Source organism: Ursus americanus, chromosome 6 (assembly GCF_024610735.1).
Source record: "Ursus americanus isolate L20-20 chromosome 6, mUrsAme1.1.p, whole genome shotgun sequence".
Taxonomy (NCBI): domain Eukaryota; kingdom Metazoa; phylum Chordata; class Mammalia; order Carnivora; family Ursidae; genus Ursus; species Ursus americanus.
Genome location: NC_142132.1, coordinates 27,519,464 through 27,539,432, shown reverse-complemented (window position 1 = coordinate 27,539,432; position 19,969 = coordinate 27,519,464). Strand labels below are relative to the sequence as shown.

General features: G+C 45.5%; 1 protein-coding gene across 17 annotated transcripts in view; it reads right to left on the bottom strand.

Annotated features, from left to right (window-relative positions):
- SEC31B (SEC31 homolog B, COPII component) overlaps positions 1 to 17,858 on the bottom strand; it is a 108,170-nt gene extending 90,312 nt beyond the window's left edge. For 10 of the 17 annotated variants that reach the window (XR_015724746.1, XR_015724748.1, XR_015724744.1 and 7 more), the window contains exons 1-11: positions 17,716 to 17,858; positions 15,376 to 15,499; positions 14,901 to 15,024; positions 7,381 to 7,576; positions 7,090 to 7,185; positions 5,999 to 6,142; positions 5,522 to 5,664; positions 4,554 to 4,653; positions 4,288 to 4,449; positions 3,653 to 3,787; positions 180 to 410 (exon numbers count right to left, since the gene is read on the bottom strand). Coding sequence is in view for 11 of the 17 variants with exons in the window: in XM_045802861.2 (XP_045658817.2) it covers positions 180 to 410; positions 3,653 to 3,787; positions 4,288 to 4,449; positions 4,554 to 4,653; positions 5,522 to 5,664; positions 5,999 to 6,142; positions 7,090 to 7,185; positions 7,381 to 7,576; positions 14,901 to 15,024; positions 15,376 to 15,454 (1,410 nt within the window). In the remaining 6 variants the exon portion in view is untranslated. Of the gene's footprint in view, positions 1 to 179; positions 411 to 3,652; positions 3,788 to 4,287; positions 4,450 to 4,553; positions 4,654 to 5,521; positions 5,665 to 5,998; positions 6,143 to 7,089; positions 7,186 to 7,380; positions 7,577 to 14,900; positions 15,025 to 15,375; positions 15,514 to 17,715 lie in introns of those variants that run through there. The other 7 variants (XM_045802865.2, XM_087862794.1, XM_045802864.2 and 4 more) reach the window with 7 other exon arrangements.
- Positions 17,859 to 19,969: the final 2,111 nt, after the last annotated feature.

Below are 19,969 nucleotides of genomic sequence, written 5' to 3'. Positions count from 1 at the left end.
AAAAGGTCTCTGAACCACTGGTAAAAGGTGATGGTTCTGCGTCCAGAGGGTGGTATGGTGTAGCAAAAAGCCTGAGAGGTCAGGGCCCCTGTAATCTAGGTCACAGTGTGGCTGTCCATCTCCTAGAGTTGCCGGCTTTGCGGAAACACTTCAGAGGAGCCAGCCTTCAGGCTTCCTACCTTCAGGAATTGCCAGAGCATCTTTTCACTTTGCAGTGGTGTTTGTTCAATCTTGTTCTGACAATAATTCAGGAGATTTCCTGATCCCAGGGCCTCCCGCAGCTCAGTTGACCGCCTCAGGAATTCAGATTCTGTGATGACTTGACTAATGAAGACTAGGCGGAGGCAAGGCTGTGGCACCTGATGGGCAGGGGTGCTGGGGAGGCCAAAGGTAACCAGCTTCCCCCCAAACTGGTGAGGAAAAACAAGAAAGGTAAAGGTCACATCTTCTAGCTAAAAATTAACACCAAGTCCACATCACAGGGAAGGCTGTTTATTCGTCAACCCTAGGATAGGAAATCAACAATAAGAACTCCTGGGGGTGGAAAAGGATCAGGAAATGAGTAGCAAATGCGCCCCTATACCAAAACCACCTCTACATTTTTAGCACCATCAGCTTAAAACTCCAGTGCAAGGTACTCATCTTCTCACCTATGCTGGTAGCACCATTCTCCCAGTCACCTGGACCAAACGTCTTGGCATTATCACAGTCTTTATACCCACCACAGCCACAGCCCCGTAACAGCAGTCTTACCTCTTCTTGTGCAGTGTCTCTCACGCAGGGCCCCTCTGTCCCATTCCCCGTGCTTCCACAGCCAGGTTATAGGAATAGGCTGCTATTCTGAGTTTTCCTCCTCCAATCCAAGCCTTAGACTACCACCCTGTACCTATGGCTGCTTAGGAGTGTGTCCTGGTTTCACAAGGCCACAGAAGAGAGCTTAAGCTCCTCTGCCCGTAGCATACAAAATCCCCCAAAGTCAGGGCCAGACTCTCTAGCCTCTCTCTCCTTGCTCATTCATGTGACTGCTCCACACGCCCAAAGTTCATTTCTGCTTCTGAGACTTCACCCACCAAAACAGCCCCACCTGAGCATCCTTCTCGCCAAATTAGGTATCCTACCTACAGCATCTGTCACCAAGCAGAGCTTTGTAAAGTTCCTTGACTCCAACTGGCTGCACATTAAAACAATGTGAGGAGCTACCCAGCCATCAGGCTGTACTCCAGACAGTAAAATCTGAATCTCTGGGGGTGGGATTAGGCATCAGTATATTTTAAAGTTCTTCAGGTTGCAGCCATAGTTGACAAATACTGCTTACTCCCCAACCCTTCACTATTTCCCTTCCTGAGACCTCCTCCTTAATGAACTTTCCCAGTTGGAATTCTTCACTTGATTCCTACAGCACAAACCTACACTACAGATTAGTGCTAAACAGAACAAACTTAACTTTTAATTTGTTAATATTTGATAGTCTTACAAAGTGCTTATGTGTATTCTTATTTGAGGTTCATGTCAATTCCCTAACACAAGCTGAACACGTATTACTATCCCTGTTTTACAGATAATCCTGAGTTAAGCGACCTGCCCAGGGTTACCCAGCTAATAAGTGACAGAGCTATGGTAAGAATGCAGGCCTCTGGCGCATGGATGGCTCAGTTGGTTAAGTGTCCAACTTTTGATTTCAGGTCAGGTCGTGATCTCAGGATCATGGGATCGAGGTCCGTGTTGGGCTCCACACTTGGCGGGAAGTCGGCTTGAGATTCTCTCTCCCTCTCCCTGAGCCCCTCTTCCCCCACCCAAGCATGGGCACTCTCTCTCTCTCTCAAATAAGTAATCTTTAAAAAAAAAAAAAAAGACTGCAGGCCTCTCCAGACAGACCCATAAATACAGAGAACAAATTGGTGGTTGCCAGGAGAGGGGTGGGAGGCTGGGCAAAATGGGTGAAGAGGAGTGGGAGGTACAGGCTTCTAGTTATGGAATGAATAAGTCATAGGGATTAGAGGCACAGCACAGGGAATACAGTCAATGGTACTGTAATAGTGCTGTACGGTGACAGCTGGTGGCTACACTTGTGGTGAGCATGGCATAATGTATAGACTTGTCATATCACTAAGTTGTACATCTGAAGCTAAATGTAATATTGTACGTCAACTATACTTCAATTAAAAAAGACAGAAAATAAGTACTGGGGCTGATGTAGAAAAAAATGAAACTCTTAGGCATTGTTGTTGGAAATACTGTGAAGCTGCTGTGGAAAATGGTATGGTGGTTCCTCAAAAAATTAAACACAGAACTATCTCCTGAAACAAACAAACAAACAAACAAACAAACAAACAAAAGCATGTACCTCTCTCAACATCAGAATTCTTCACGTCACTGCCTCCTGAGTATGTTAGCCTTACCTCCACAATAAAACTGGTGGCTCTGAACACAAGAACCACTTCTTTGATATATCTCTTTTCAATTCAAACCTAATATTTAAAGCACTGGATTAAGTGCTTTAGGACCCTGCCACTCCTCAGACCAGTGGCAAGGGCATCACCTGGGAACTTGTTGGGAAATCAGAATCTTGGGCCCTACCCTAGACTGAATGAACCAGAATCTGAATTTTAATAAGATCCCCAGGTGATCTGTATGTGCATTAAAGTTTGGGAAGCACTAGCTTTAGGGATAAAAATAAACAAAACGTGATCCCTATCTTTAAGGAGTCTATTACTTAGTAGGGTCTCCACACATGTATATAAATAACCTTAGTACAGTTAGTATCATTACAGGAGTAGAAATCATCAAAGTGAAGTTTGACAAGGGTTTAAAGACAGGCATTGTGGAGGGGGTGGTATTTAAGCAAGGGACCATAAAAGACTATAATAGGGCTCAGTGGCTCAGGAGAGAAGCTGAAGGGCAGGCCACAGGCAGAAGCAGCAAAGTTGAGGAGTTATTTGTGGGACAGAAAGGAGTCATATGTAACTGGAACCCAAGGAACATATAAAAATAAGGTGGAAATAAAAACTAGGAAGGTAAGTGGGGCCCTGTGTACATCTGGCCTTGAGTCCATAAGGGAATGGGGGTCAAAGGTTTTGAGCAGAGGAGTGACAGGATGGAATTTACATTTTTTTTTCTTTCCTGCTTTGTATTTCTTTTTTTTTTTTTAAAGATTTTATTTATTTATTTGACAGGATAGAGACAGCCAGCGAGAGAGGGAACACAAGCAGGGGGAGTGGGAGAGGAAGAAGCAGGCTGATAGTGGAGGAGCCTGATGTGGGGCTTGATCCTGTAACGCCGGGATCACGCCCTGAGCCGAAGGCAGACGCTTAACCGCTGTGCCACCCAGGCACCCCTCTGCTTTGTATTTCTAACCCTTACATGTCTGGACTCACTACCAGTCCAGACATGTAAAGGTTAGAGAAAAATGAGGTGGAATCTCAGGCAGTTCTCTATAACCGAGCAGCCTACAGCAACCAATACCTTTTAGACAGGACTGGCACAGTAAGCAAGGTGAAGGGGTAGAGGGAAACGCAATAGTAACTCTGCTTGAGCCCTAAAATGGGACCTGATCTGAGACACAGGCAGTAGGAATAAATCTCCTACAGAACACAGCTACATGTTAGGCATACAAGAGGCTTCACAAACACATACCCCTACACACTACACTTACAGCAAATGAAACACCTGCTGGCCTTCTCATCCATTTGGGGGGTTTTTTAAGAGGAGGTATCAATGATGCTTGGGCTACTTGCTCTGGTACGTGCAATGGTGGGAGAGGCTGGCCTTTGCTGAAGGAAGAAGAGATCTGAGGGCAAAAGGACACCTGTATCACCAACCCGAAGTGGTGCTGCATCTATAAACTTTACTCTGGGAGAAATCCTTGAGATACCCAATGTGGCCCACAGTGGCCGGACTCCCATTTTCTAGGGAACTGGTAGTGAGGGTAGGACTCCCATGAGTCCAAGAACCTACTGCATCCAAGGTCTACAGTGGACTGTAGACACAGAATGGATCTATAGGAGAAAAGGAGATAAGATAGTTCATACTTTCAAAATAATGGTCCCGGCATGGAGGTCCAGTGTCCCTGAAATACCACAGGGAACATCCAAGAGCAAGAGTCAACACGAAGGCCTCTTTTGTTCCGTGGCAGGAACAGACATCCTCCCAGGAAGATGGGCACTAGAGCAAAGGTGCAACCCAGGGCCCTGGCTTCCTAGTCTTCAATAGTCCCCCACTTCCTCCCAGGCCATTCGTCCTTCTCTCTCCCCCACACAGAGACAGCATTCTCCACCAAGCCCTTCAAACCTTGTCAGCCTGTTTCATCTGCTGGACTTCCCAGCTCCTACCCATCACGGAGTACAAACTGATCCAGCCGTCGAATGAGGCAGCAGAGAACACTGGAGGGTCCCGAGGGCACCACTGCACATCAAAGCACCAGCTGCTCTGTATGGGTAGCTTATATACTACCTGTGAGGGAACCCAACCGTTAGGGAAACCCTGACTTAGGTAAAGTAACCCCGAACACACAGCTTATTTCCCCTCCCAGCATTCCCACAGAAGGGTCAGCCTACCTCATTGCTCCCCAGGTTCCAGCACAAGATCTGGTTGTCCTTGGCACTACTGAGCAGAAGCTCGGCATCAGCTTGGCTCCACGACACTGCCAAGATCCCCCTAATAAGGAAAGGAAAGAGCAGCTAACATTTGTCAAATGCCTACTCTGAGTAAGGTACCTTATGTATCTCAGATAAACTTCATCCCTAAGAAATGAACAGTCTGATTTCATTTTACAAATGAGGAAAATAAGACTTTGAAAAATTAAGGAAACTTCAGCAGTCATGCAGCCAGAACCCAAGTCAAATCCCAGAGCCTGGGCACCATGCACTGTATCACTCTGCCTCGCATAGGTCCCCACAGAATGGCCTGCTTCCTTTCCCTGACTGTAAAGTAGGGACTATAAATCAGCGTGAATCAGGCAAGCACCCACTCCATGGGTGCTTTTTTTTTAGCAGGAGGGTAGTGAGGACCCAACTCTTCAAAGTCCCTAAGAAGGTATAAAGGCAATATAGTCCTTTAGTAAGAAAGAACAGTGTGGGGCTGCTTTTTCTGTTATGGGCCCAAGAGCTACAGCTTCAAGGGAAGGCCTGTTCGGAGGATAGACAGGAGCCAAGGTTCTCTTATTAAGGAGAAGTCTTGGAGGAAGCAGCCTCACCACCTAAAGAAATGAACATTACCTTGAATCAGAGCCTGGGGACTCTCCCCGGGGGACTAAACATTAGCTCCAAATATTTCTCAGGACCCCATCTACACTCCCTTTCTGGAAGTTAAATGGAATCTCAGGTTCTTTTCCATAACCTCAGGATCTCAAAGAACTCCTCTTTGTTGGGGCTAGAGCTAGGACTGAGAGACTGTGTGCTCACTGGGAATGACTTTGAAGACAGAGAAGATGTTTGGTAACTAAAGTGAGGCATTCACTGCCTCCTACCCAGGTCAGTTATGCCCCACCATCCACCAAGGATATAGACAGAGTTCGAGAGATTACCTGCTGTGGCTTTCCAGCACCTTCAGGGGCGAGGAGGCAAAGCGCAAATCCCACAGCTGAATCACTGGAAAACGATCATCTTCTGAACATAGCACCAACTGGGTGGCTATGTCTGGGTGCCAGGCCAGGCTGGAGCTGTGCATCTGTGAACAAAGCAGACCCCAATGAGTGATGTAACCTGACACTTCTAGTTATGAACCTTGTCTGCCCAGTTGGAATAGGACCTCTGAGGGCAGGTTTTGTGTCTCTTCTATGTGATAAGTGATGACCATGAGTAAGTAAGGAACATTAGAAGCCTTCGGATCAGCTCTGTTTCGCTTCCCTAAGCATTCACTCTCAATAGGAAATCTGCTACGAGGCTGAACCTGCAAATGCAACAGCTAAAAGCAGAACCCTGGCGTGGGGAGGAGCAGCGCCAAACTCTGGGCATGAGAAAGAAGCCGGAACCTGAGCCTGCGTTCTGCCTCTGCGACTCACCCTGTTGCTACGATCGCTGACTTTGATGATAGGTTCATTCTTCCTGAGATCCCACACAACTGCCTTGCCGCTGGGGTGAGCAGAAGACAGAATGTGTTGAACTTGCTGGTTCCAAGCGAGTGCCTTGATGTCTTCTGGAGGCTGCTGAGGCAGGAAGGGGGGAAGGGGCAGAGGACAACTTGTCATCCCCTGGACCAAGAGCCATTTGCTGTTCCACTGCTCCCAACCGCCCACAGAAAGCCCAAGAGTAGATACGGGGCTTCCCAAACCCAAACACTGTCAGGGAGCTGGGAGTTGAATTTTCCAGAGAGGATCCTTTAGGGGACTGGTGTAGAAGCTGAGAGAATGGCAGGCACACTTGGAATTTACACCTATCCCAAGGTGCTCCTGAGAGGATGGAGTCAAGATTTAAAACAGCCCTCTTATCTATGACAAAGAGAAAGGTAGAGGAGGAGGAAGGGAGGAAAACACAGACATGTAAGACCCCCAGAAAGAATGAGGCAGAAAGAAAAGCCATTGTTATTTTTAGGGCACAAGGTGCTATCAAAGTTATACTTAATTTACCTCACGATACTGTAAGCACAAGACAGAGAAGAGCAAGGGAGCAAAAAGATGGGCCCAGTTATAGACTGACAGGTAGGTACACTCAGAGACAGACATACACAAGATCCCCAACTGCATGGGAGAACCAGATATAGAGGCAAAGCTGACCCGCCCCACAAAAAGGACAAGGATATATCTGAGTGTGCCCTCTTGGCCCCACTCCACTGAGCCCAGGGCCCTATTCTACTCTTACTAAGCTCTACTATGATAAATAGAACTCTCACTCCTTTTCTCAATGTCTTTTACTGCCTTTCTTCATCTTCCTTCCAGAAACCCTAGGACAGTTAATGACCACAAACCACCACACACACACACCCTCCCCTCCATCCCTGCTATCGGTAGGCTGGTAACGCATTAGTCTGTGGTGCTTTGTTGCCCTCCAGTGGTAAAGTCCAAAATCTCCTGTGCTCTGGCTGCCCTCCAGAATTCAAGACTTCCTGGGCAAATCAGCTGCACACTCTAATCAGCAGCCCCAGCAGTCTCCTTACCTGTGACTTGGATCCTGGGGTCATTGGCACATTTAGGTTATTCAAATCCCAAATAAAGATTTCAGAATCACTGGCCCCTGAGGCCAGGAGGTTGCCCTGTATGAAGAAAAGGCCTTTGGAGACACACCATCCCAGGCAGGGAAGGGGGAAAGAGACCCACATTTAGGGCTTCCAAAACCTCCCCCATAACAGCCTGCAAAGGGCTCAGAATTATAGACTGGAGGTCACAAGTGAATGCTCAGATCTGTGGCTCCATGGCGTGGCCATGTTTGACCAAAGGAAATGCAGTACCTGGAAAGGATTAAAGTCAAGGGCTCTGACAGCCCCCGTGTGCTTCTGTCTCTGGGCAATCACAGGCTCTTTCCCAGAAGACAGGATGTGAGTCACATTGTATAGAGTAAGCATGCCATCGTCCCCGCCGCCTGCAATGACCCCGGAGCCTTCCGAAAGCCCATCGCCAAAGCTCCCCCAGATCAGCTTGTAAAACCTACAAAGAGGAGAAACTGGCATCAGCACCAACTCAGAACCATGTCAGTCGGCAGAGAGGAGGCATCTCCATCAGCCCCTGCCATCATGCAGGCATCTCCATCCCGAGATGGAGCCTGCCTGTCTCCCTCACTTATCGGACACACAACACAGGTTTCCTTCCTTAGTCCTGCCCTTTCTCTGAGAAAAGACTCCACCTTTGTTACACTAGAAGGCAGGAGACCACTGCCTCAGAGTTGTGTGGCAGGTTTTTGTTGTTGTTGTTTTTTTAAAGTTAACATTATTAGGGTTATATAGGCCCAGGATACATACAGATAGATTACATCACTTAATCTTCACAACTCAAATAATACAACTAACACTTATTGTATACTTCCTATGTGCCAGGCACTGTTTTAAGTGCTTCACATGTGTTAACTGATTTAATATTCAACAACCCTATGAAGTATTCTTATTAACTCCATTTTCAATTGAGGAAACTGAGGCACAGAGAATTTATGAAACTGTGTATACACAGTAATTTTATCCCTATTTGACAACTAGGAAGTGGCAGAATCAAGGTTTAAAGTCTGACCCATCTTATTTTATTTTATTCATTTATTTTTATTTACTTTTGTAGAGAAAGAGAGAGAGCGAAAGTGGGAGAGGGGCAGAGGGAGAGGGAAGAGAGACTCTTTTTTTTTTTTTTTTAAGATTTTATTTATTTACTCGACAGAGAGAGACAGCCAGCGAGAGAGGGAACACAAGCAGGGGGAGTGGGAGAGGAAGAAGCAGGCTCATAGCGGAAGAGCCTGATGTGGGACTCGATCCCGTAACGCCGGGATCACGCCCTGAGCCGAAGGCAGACGCTCAACCGCTGTGCCACCCAGGCGCCCCGGGAAGAGAGACTCTTAAGCAGACTCCACACTCAGCATGGAGCTGGACACGGGGCTTGATCTCATAACCCTGCGATCATGACCTGAGCCAAAATCAAGAGTTAGACGCTCAACCAACTGAGACACCCAGGTGCCCTGAGCCTTCTTATTTTAGAACCTGAGCTTTTAACCATCATAAAATAGTGTATTCTGTGTAGAGGAAGATCCAAACTCTTTTGTACCCAACTAGAAGCAGGTTCCCTACACCAACAATTGCTGTCCCCTCTTCTCTCTCAAGTTGGAAGTGAGAAAAGACCCAAGGACTTCTCCACCCTGTGTCTCTTCCATGTGACTAGCCCACTGGATCTGCTATATGGCTGCAGTGGGCCAGCCCTACAAACATAGAAGCATAAAGAATAAACATACCTCTTGGGAAACACTTTTGGCCTTCTAATGATGCTTCTAATAAGACACTACCAGTGGCTTGCACAAAAGAAAAAGATGGACCCTGGGCCCCTGCAGACAAAGATGGGTCGTCTGCAAAGCCCCTAGGGAAGGCATGTGAAATCCCCAAAGCCTTACAGGTAGTCTGTCCTTCATTTCACAGCTGCTAGTCAAGGGTATTTCCACAGCCCTTCAGAGAAGCCAGATTTCACATCAAATGATGTCATAAGATCCCTAATTGAAATGAAATGTTTCCACACCCTGGGAACAGTCAGCCAAGAAACTGAGTGGGGTGACTGGGCAGGAACCTGTTTGGCCAGTCATTAGAGCAGCAACCATTTGTTAGAAGTAAAGAGCTGAGCAGTGGTTGAGACCAGGTCACTGAAATAAAACAGCAGAGCGGACACAAAACAGTGGCTCCAAAGCTACGGTCCAAATGGCTATGTTCTAAGGTTGCACTGATCTTAACAGAGCAGAAGAATGTGTGCCACACTGGCTCAAGAGGCTGCCATGTTCCCCTGGGACTAGAGGTCCGTGTGGGCAGAGGGCAAGTCAACAGAGTAGCTAGAGAAGCCCAGGATAGGTCTCATAGGAACCAAAGGAGAGTATGGCCAGAGAAAAACTCATATAGGGATGGCAGAAGATGTTGCAGTAACCTCAGTATGGTCACAGCATATGACATCCAGACCGAAGACAAAGGTACCTGAAACCTCAAGGGGGAGTCACCAGAGTTGGAAAATAAAGCCCAGTTAGTTCAGAGTGACCAAAATGCAGAACACAGAGCATGACAAAATGACTTTCTTTCTCTAAGCATGTGGAAAGTACAGTCCCATGATTAACCATTTCACTAGTGAGGGTGAAACGGGAGCCCAAATGGGACATCACAGAGAACACCTGGTAGAGTGGGACCAGCTGGGACAAGTTAAGCAAGGACCCGGACATGATCATTCAGTGGGCTCAAGGAATGTCAATCATCTCTGCTCTGTAAATGGACAGGGAATAACGTGTGTGTGTGTGTGTGTGTGTGTGTGTGTGTGTGTGTGTGTGTGTGTGTGTGTGTATGCATGTACATGCAGAGAAAGAGCACATAAGCCTATAGGCAAATACAACAAAAAATTAACAACTGATTAAGTAAAGATATATGATTATTCATTTCACTATTCTACAACTTTTCAATGTTTGAATAGTTTAAAAATAAAAACTTAAAAAACAAGATGGCCTCTGGCTTGAAAAAAAGGATTTTCAGACATTAGAAGAAAGAGATTTAAGGAACAGGTATAAAAAGAGTTTGTATAGAAAAATAGGAACTTTCAAAACATGAGAATACCGGTGGAATTCTCTGCTGAAGAGGTTCCCATGGAGATGGCAACAATGGGCACCAGAGAGCATCAAGAATGATAAGTGGCATCTAAAGAAAATACAGATTCTTTACATACCTACCTAGACCTTGCAAAGCAAAATTTCCAGAGACAGGCCCTCAGAATGCACATTTTTAACATGAGCCCCCAAGTGATTCTAACAAGCAACCAGGGTTGAGAACCCCTGTACTAGACCCATCAGACTGATACGAGCCTAGCCCAATAAGGGAAGGTACTGAAATTCACAAAGACAGAACCAGTCCTAATGACCAGCTCATGGCTATGCTTCTGGCAGAGAGAAAAAGACAAGGTTGAAGAGAATAAACTGAGGCCTGAGAGATCAGAAAGTTATCCCAACGAAGCTCAGCTGAAGCCAAGCTTTAGCTACTTTATAAGTAAGAACATGTGCTGTCAATTCTTGCTTCTGTAATTTAGGTACTTCTTTGTTTAGGATTTTTCTTTTATTTGCTTAGTTAGGTTCCTTTTTAAAAATCCCAACCTCATCTTAGTGAATTAAAGTGAAAACAAGCCAAAATAGCCGAGGGAATCCAAGTTTCCTAAAAGTCAGAGTGGTGAAAGCAGTGCTCCAAGCTGGAGAATGCAGACAGTGAGGAGAGCAGTGGCTGTTTGAGGGAAGTCCTCTCCTGATGCCCAGTATGCACCAAGCGACTCTTGCCTATATCTCCCAATTTACAGCAGAGAAAAACAGGGCCAGAGAAGTTAAAAAATGTGCCCAAGAGGACATTAGATGGCAGTACTGGTTCTGAAACCAGGTCTATCCAAAAACAAAGCCCATGTTCTCTCTACTCCGTGATCTTTTTTTTTAAGATTTTTATTTATTTGAGAACGAGAGAGAGAGAGCACGCATTCGAGAGAGTGAGCACGAGCAACAAGGAGAAGCAGACGGAGAGAAAGAAGCAGATTCTGTGGGGCCTGATCCCAGGACCGAGAGATCATGACCTGAGCCTAAGGCAACCGCTTAACCGACTGAGCCACGCAGGTGCCCCTCTACTCTGACATCTTCATGTAATCTCTAAAGAAGGCAAACTTTGGAAATGGGAAAACGAAGAGAAGTACACAAAGTGATCTTTTTCTGCTTGCTGTTCTATACACAGGCACCCAAAGAAAGGTCACAGTGCTCCCCAAGGAGCTAGAACTGCTATAAAGGTACTGGAAGATAGATCACCTTTCTTCATGTTACAAGAGGATGGGTCATACAGAGGTTACAGAGACCACAGTGAGATCTAGAACGTCAGCGTAGACAGGGTGGAGTACAGCACATCACACATCGGCCTCTGACCTCATTCAGCCATAGCAGCTAAGTCCTCAGTTCACAAGTCAACTCAATCATGTATTATTCTCCCCAAAACATTTCTTCTTTCATGAGATTCATCTAACAAACCAAACATCACCAGCTTCAGTGCACATGCTCATCTGTATTGATTTGGATGCATCCAGTGCATTTATCCACACACTCCCGGTATACTTACAGCCTGAGGCAGTCCCTTGTCCACACCTGTACCAGTGTTGCTTTCTTTTTCTTTTTTTTTTTTTTTTAGATTTTATTCATTTATTTGAGAGACAGTGAGAGAGCACAAGAGGGGGGAGGGTCAGAGGGAGAAGTAGACTCCCTGCTGAGCAGGGAGTCCAAAGTGGGGCTCGATCCTGGGACTCTGGGATCATGACCTGAGCTGAAGGCAGCGCTTAACCAACTGAGCCACCCAGGCGCCCTGTACCAGACTTTCAGAGCAGTTCTCTTTCGGTCAGGTATTTCTAAATATGTAACATTTCTCTGATGCATCATGGACTGAGGATAAGGGGGTCTTCAGGATTCAAATGTGGTTGAGCCATGGGTCCAGTGAAAAGGGCAGGCAAAGGAAGGGGAAATCTTTTGAAAAGTATATGTTTAGGTAATAATGAAGAGACACAAGGAATGTTTCTTTAAAAAAAAAAAAAAAAAAAGGAGGGGCCCCTGAGTGGCTCAGTCAGTTAAGCGTTCAACTCTTGATTTCTCCTCAGGTTATGATCTCAGGGTCCTGAGACAGAGCCCTGTGTCAGGCTCCATGCTCAGTGGGGAGCTTCTCTCCTTCTCTCGCTGTCCCTCTCCTGTTCTTTCTCTCTCAAATAAATAAGTAAATAATAAATAAATAAATAAATCTTTAGGGAGAAAAAAGGAAAAAGGAAAGAGATTATGCTATAAAAAAGAAAGGGAAGCAAAGACTGAACATAAGACTGGAATCTAGAGCCCAGCAGGTTCTTAGCAGTCATCTTACATAACCTCTTCTTTACACATAAGTGAGGAAAATGAAGACCACTGTCAGAATACCATTTGCACAGTCATGTAACTTTAGGCAAGGATGCAACTCAATATAATTGTGTTTTCCACTAAACCATGCCAAAGATGACACAGAAAAGAAAAAGGAAAGCATAAAGCAAAGAATGGGCAGCCTTCTACCTACCCTGATCACCTTGATCAATAGTTTGAGATGTGGATTTCTGAGTAAGTGACTGAACCCAGGCTGAGCCAAAAGTGGGTATCTTAGACCCTGGGGTGTCTAAGATAATTTCTTCAACAAGACTCTAATAGATCTAGGTCAAAGGTAATTTCTTGGGTCTTTGGAAATGCAAATCAATCTTTGGATACAATTATGGAGGTGGAAAAGAAAGCAGAGATGAAATACTATCAATAGTTTTAACCATACTATTTATTTTGGTTATAGCCCCCAATCCTTGCAGGATGGAACAGGGTATGAAGTGAAGTTTATGATTCTTGAATTGGGTACCAACATTTCATAAAGGGTCCCTTCAACTTAGTTGGTTGCAAAACCAACCAATCATCACCCCTGAAAAGCTCTCACGGCACTAAGATTAACTGAAGAATAACTGTAACTAACTGAAATGGTGGATAGCAATGCTCATTGTGGTCTCAAGTTCTAATGTCACTTGTGCATGTAACAGATATTTATTAAGCATCTAACGCCAGGCACTGTTTTAGGAGCTAGAGATACGGCAGTGAATAAAACAGGCAAAAATCTCCGCCCACAGGGATCTTAGGATTCAATTTCAATTTCAAGATTTCTTTTTTTTTTAAAAAGGGTTTTTTAAAGATTTTATTTATTATTATTTTTTTTATTTGACAGAGAGAGAGAGCACAAGCAGGGGGAGCTGCAGGCAGAGGGAGAGGGAGAAGCAGGCTCCCCACTGAGCAGGGAGCCCAATGCAGGGCTTGATCCCAGAAACTTGGGATCATGACCTGAGCTGAAGGCAGAGGCTTAACTGACTGAGCCACCCAGGTACCCCTTTTAAAAAAATGTTTTAAAGATTTTATTTACTTGACAGAGAGAGAGAAAGAGAGAACATACAAGCAGGGGGCAAGATTTCTTAAGCAATTATACTGCATCTTTATTAGGAACTCTTTGCCCTAAGGAGCCACTACTGTGCTGAAGTTGCTGCTTCGCTGGCTGAGGATAAGAGCCCTTGCCCACTTCCCCTCTTAACTCCAGGAGTATGAATGCTATTGCATTAGCTCACCCCTTTCATGGGCCCTTTCTGAAATGCTTGCTTTGATGCTAAGAATATTTCATGATTACTGGTAAACCCTCCAGTGGCTGCTCTTCAAAGGAAAAGGTACTGGAAATAAAAGACATGTAAAACATTATAAAATAAGGGAGGCTGTTAGAAAGTGATATAGGGGCTCCAGAAAGGGAGAACAATAACTAACCTTTCATTATTAAGTTAAACCATGAAAAGAAAAAAAGAGGTACTTCTGTCTAAATAACTTAATCTCTCAGATGAACCAAAAAATGCACAAGAGAATGCAAAGTTGCATTTTGACCGCTAATCTCTAAAATGGGATAGACAATTTTCTGAGCTGTAGGAAAAAGACCCTACATTTTTAATCTATAAAATTATAAAAACTGTATTTTTAATAGTAGAGTAATGCACATACATTACTTATATTGCCTATATAACTCGAGTATAGTGAATATTCTCATTTTCCCTGGTGGTATGAAAATTTGGAGACCACTGCTATAAGCCACATCTTTATAAAACCTGTAAGAGAAAAGTTGAATAATAGAAAGAAGGTAGATTTTGGAGTCAGGCCTAGATGTAAATCCTAGCTTCCCAGACTTTCAGTTTCCTCCTGTGTAAAAAGGCCCATTTTGAGGGACAAATAAGATATACAGAGCCCCTAGCATAGTGTCTGGCCTGTATACATACGCTCTGTGAATGTCAGTACTCAGCCCTATAAGCCTGCTAGAGCCATGAAATCCATGAGTACCCAATCAGTGCCTAACCACGATGAGAGGCTCACTCATTCTCCTCCCACTGGCAGAAAAGGAGATATTGTGTAAGGTTATCTTCGCAAGAGCCAGGGGAGGAAGGAGCCAACATCTCTGGGCTGAGAGAGAGATCAGGTACTTATGGGTCCAGCTTTGTGTGAGGCGTCTCTATCACATGATTCTGCCTGACACCACTGCTGCTGCTGGCCAAAAAGGTACAAGTGGGTTTTTTAAAAAAATCCTTTTGCAAAATAAACCCAGGGTTAACTTCTCTCTTCAAGTATCTCCTCATGAGCCCTGAGAAGCACACATTACCACCAGCATTCCTCAACAAGGTCTACATCAGAATCTGTCCCACACACCCATCAACAATTCAGACATAGTACCTGCTTGAGGCAGAAAGGACTCCCTTGTGTTTCAAGTCCAAAGAGGGGTCCCTGAAATCAACCTCAAAGATTTCCAATGTGCCATTTGTGCTAAAGGAGGCATCTAGCTGCTGGGCAGATGTTCCTAGGCACAAGAAAAGTTAGGAAGAGGCAGCATATAAGCAAAAATACATGCATGGATTTGGGGTATAAATGGTTAGGGAGTGGAGAGGCAGAGGAACAGAAGACTGGGTATACTTTTTTTCAACTGGTAACTCCAAAGAAAGCAAGAAAACAGGAGGTGCCCCGGCTTGAGCCACAGTTCAAGGCTGCCCCCAGGTACTCCAAACACCTAATGTCCCCTTGCTTATGCTGAGAACAAACCCCACCTTTCCATGACTCTAAAGCTTTCTCTGAAGCTCAGTAAAAAATTCTGGATATTAAGTCTCCCTTTGACCTATGTACTTTCAGTGGATTGTAGTTCAAAATATCATACCTGTGGCCAGGTACACAGGGTAGTGGCTGGCTGGGCTCCACGCTTGGACAGCTGGCCGTTCAAGTTCCTTTAGCTTCATGGCCGGTCCTGTGTGTGGCAGAAAACTGACATGGCCTTCAACCTACTGAAAATAGAAACCTGCAAACTTAAGGGTCAGATCCAGGGAGTACCTGCAGACACGAGATCTTGTTTCTCTCTCCCCACCATGGAATGGGGATTTTTGGGCAATGGGGGGTAACATACACATAACTATCTGTAGATCTGCAAGGACAGTTCACTTACCAATTACTGAAATCTAATGCTTTAACCCCAAAAAGATATCCAAACACAGTGGTTGCCGCAGGCCCAATGGTGATGATAATCATCAGATCAGATAATATCTCAGTAACCTCATCTACTCCCTTGGCTTTACATACCATCCATATGCTGATGACCCCCAAATTCATTCCACCAACACAAATTTCTCCACTGAGCTCCAAGTTCTTATACATAACTTGCTAATCCAGTATTTCCATTTGGATATAGCAAAGATACCTAAATAAGTCTGTCAAAAACGAATTCTCAGGGCGCCTGGGTGGCTCAGTCGTTAAGCGTCTGCCTTTGGCTCAGGCATGATCCCAGAGCCCTGGGATTGAGCCCCACATCGGGCTCCTCCACTGGGAGCCTGCTTCTTCCTCTCCCACTCCCCCCTGCTTGTGTTCCCTCTCTCGCTGGCTGTCTCTCTCTCTCTGTCAAATGAATAAATAAAATCTTTAAAAAAATAAAAAATAAATAAATAAAATGGAATTCTCTATCCACCATCTCCTCCCCCCAAATCTGTTCTTCCTCTAATTTTCTGTATCTCAGTAAATGGTACCACTATCCACCCAAGTGCTCAACCAGAAAACCTGAAAATCACCCTTGATACCTCCTTCTCCCTTATTCCAATTCATCATTAAGTCTGATTTTACCTCCAAAATTATATCTTAATCTGTTTACTTTTCTCCATCTCCACCACCACCACACTATTTGAAGATACCATCATCTCTCACCTGGATTACTGCAATAATCTTTCAACTGGTCATGTTTACTCTACCATCACCCAATTAACTCTTTACATAGCAGAAGTGAACTTTTAAAATAGAAAAAAAAAAAAATCAAATGACTTCTATTGCACTCAGAACAACATTGCACTCAAAGCCCTTATGACCCTGCTCAAAGGCTCCGGCCTACCACTTCAACCTCCTATATCACAGCTTTCCAGGCTCAGCTTCTCACCCCCTCAGAAAGGTCAGCCACCCAACAAAATTCAGACTCAATTTTTTCTCCTTGGTAACTTATTTGTTGAATAAGTGTAGACATCCATTTTAATTCTATGGTTTCCAATCCAATTCTAACGCATATTCAAGGTGCCATCCCAACAGGCTAGTAAAGTGGCAGGAAGGTGTTTTGTTTGTTTTTAATGTAACACTGAACTTGAGCGAGAAGACTTGGGACCTGTTGTGACCTGCTTAAGGAAGCCACCGACAGGTTAGTCTAAACTTAGAAAAATAGCAGGTAGTATTGCTCAATCTCTAATGTACTTTCCAGCCTGAAGAAAGTTTAAGGCTGCCAATTCAGCCAAGATTCTCAGGGGGGCCTCTCAACACTTGAGGCAACATCAATTACGTACGGACTCGGGGGCACAGTGTATTATATAGTCACCACCGCCACCTGCTGGTCAAAGCCATTTTCACGTTTCTGGGGAAAGCCCTTAACAGAAGTAGGAGCTGCGTTTAGCATTGCTCATTTAACGTGCAAATCTCAATTCTCACAATGGTTCTATGTGGCAAGTACTATTATTATCCCTATTTTACGGGGAAGAAAACTGGCTGGGCCGAGATGTGAACCCCTATCAGCCCCCACGGCCCAGTGCTTTTAACCATTATACTGGTTCAAACTAAACTCAACTCCACGTGAGGTGTTAAATCCCCGACGGTCTAGAACTGGAAAGAGGGGCTTTTACTCTACATTCAACCAAGAGCCGAACAGACTGCTGCAGTGATGGAGGACGGCAGCGACCCTCGGCAGCGCCGGCCCTTGGGGGCGGTGAGCACAGCTTCCCGCCAGGCCTGGCCAGGCCGGGGCCCGGAGTGCACCGGAAGGCGCGAGGGCGGCGCTGAAGGGAGACACTCGTCGGGCCGCAGCACCCCCGCGCGCCCGGGAGAGCGCAGCCGAGTCCAGTCCAAGGGCGGGCGTGCCGGGCCCCTAGGGGAGAGGCGCGGGCCGGGGTCTCCGCTGGGGACGAGCTCCCGCTACCCCCGACTCTCTCCCAAGGGAAGGGCGGCACTCCCAGCCCCCAGAGAGGCGGGGAAGACCCACCTGCTCGGGGAGCCCAGGCCGGAGCAGCGCGGCGCAGCCAGAGCTGATTTCCTCAGAGGGCCTTCGGGCTTAGTTGGGCGCTGCGGACGGCGGCTGCCGAAGGCCAAAAGTAGTCCTGGCAGGGCACCGCGCGCGCAAAGCGCGGGGTTGAGGAGCCGGCCGGCCCGCGAGGGATGGTAATAGGATTCTCGCGTTTACTCCGGGCTCCCTCACCTGTCCTGTGACTACGCAGTTCTGCCGCAGTGGATCAGATCCTGTGACTACTAAGTTATGGCCTATTCAATTTGAGCCAGGCTCCAGGAATAGCCCCCCGAAAAGGGATAATACTAATTCATTATTTGTTGAAGTGGAGAAGACCTAGTGTTAGTTCCAGAAGCTCTCAGTGGAATCTTAATTGAAAAGGTAAATAGCAATCGAGGCCATAAACAACGGCAACGCACTACAGCTCAGCAACAACTGGTGGCCAAAAGCTGTTGGCTTTTGTTGGCTGAATTAAAGGGTATAGGCATGCGGCGGGCTAGGTATTGTAGGCCACGGGCTTCCTGGAGGGTTTCAGGGACACGAGTCGGGTGTCATAACTTACAGTGGCAAGATAGGTGGTGTCTCAGAGAGAAGGCAGGGCCCAACTGGCTAGTAGGCCCCCTGGCATTTCCCATACCATGAATTAAAGAGGCCGGATACAGATTGGGAATACCAGTTCAACTCTGCAGGTAATTGGGAGTTAGTGAAAATTATGAGTAGGGATGCAATAAAATGAAGATTGTATTTTGATTCCCTTGGAGAGAAACCAGAGCTGGAGGCAGGGACTCAAATTAGGAGACTAATAGAATAGTCCCGGTACCAAGTGATGAAAGCCTGGATTAATATAGTGGCGGCGACTATAAAGGAAAACTGGACAGGCTCTTGTGACTGATGAAGGTGAAGAGTTGAAGGGGGAGGTGAAAAAAATGAGATGGATTTTTTTATGTTGACTGAGGGAATTATGGCATTTCCAAACAAAAATGTTTTGTCAGCAGCTGAAGATCTTAGACCTGTTATCTGAGATTCAGAACTTTGGTTTTATGCAGAAGTTCCACCATGTTTTTGCCAGTTACACCTCCAAAGATGGTGAATTGGTTGTTATTTTACGACAGAGCCCCAAATCACTGTGACACAAGTCTAGATTTCCTTTCCGTGTGGACTAGAGGGTTTTGAAGTCAGGACAGAAGAAAATTTAGGGCATTGTCTGTGCCTGCTCACTCCTCCTGTGTACTAAGTACTCACTAAGCATTTTTTGAACATCTTAGCACCACAACAGTGGATGAGACCTGAGGGCAAATAAACAGGGTGGAAAACTGAACCTTAGACTATACCTCAAGTTAGGGAATGAGGCAGAAATGTCACTGATGGGAGTGCTCTGAGAGAAATTTGAACCAAAAGCGTTAGGTCACAGTTTCAAGCAGGACAGAATTAAAAAAATAAAAAATACAGGGGTGCCTGGGTGGCTCAGTCAGTTAAGTGTCTGCCTTCGGCTCAGGTCATGTACCAAGTCCTGCATTGGGCTCCTTGCTCAGCTGGGAGTCTGCTTCTCCCTCTGCCTGCAGCTTCCCCTGCTTGTGCTCTTTCTGGGACCAAAAAAAAAAAAGTATACTCTTCTCTCTCAGCTCACACATCTCTTAATTCTTCACTTTGTTTTATAACTGCCAGTCTCAGCTTCTAGGTAGGTACTTGAAGGCAATTATTTTGTCCTGTCCAATTTTATATCCCCAGGACCTGTCAGTGTCTGATATGTGTGTGTGTATATATATTAGATGTCAGATATATACATATACATATATATGTATACATATCAGATATACAAATGTTTGTTAAATATATTATCAAATGTGACAAGAGGACAGAGAATGAAGACAGACAAAAAGCCAGTGGAGACACTGAAGTAGAGGGATTTAATTTCATTAACCACCCCCTGATCTCATAAAAGTCCCTTTCAGTGCCTGTACAAAAACTAACTTGGATGGACTTGCTTTCATAGGTCATACTGAACGTGTGCTTTTCTTTATGGGACAGGTTTTTAGGCAGCATGACTGTTACTTTAAGAAAATGTCCCCGAAGGGACAAAAAGAAAAGGAGTTGGTTCACTTAACAGATGCACTGAGATAGATCCTCAAAAACAGGAGCAAAAGCCATGCACAGGTTCAGAATAACTCACTGAACTGTCCTCTAATTCATAAATGTAGGATTCAGAAGTTGCTTTGGAAGAAGGAATACATGC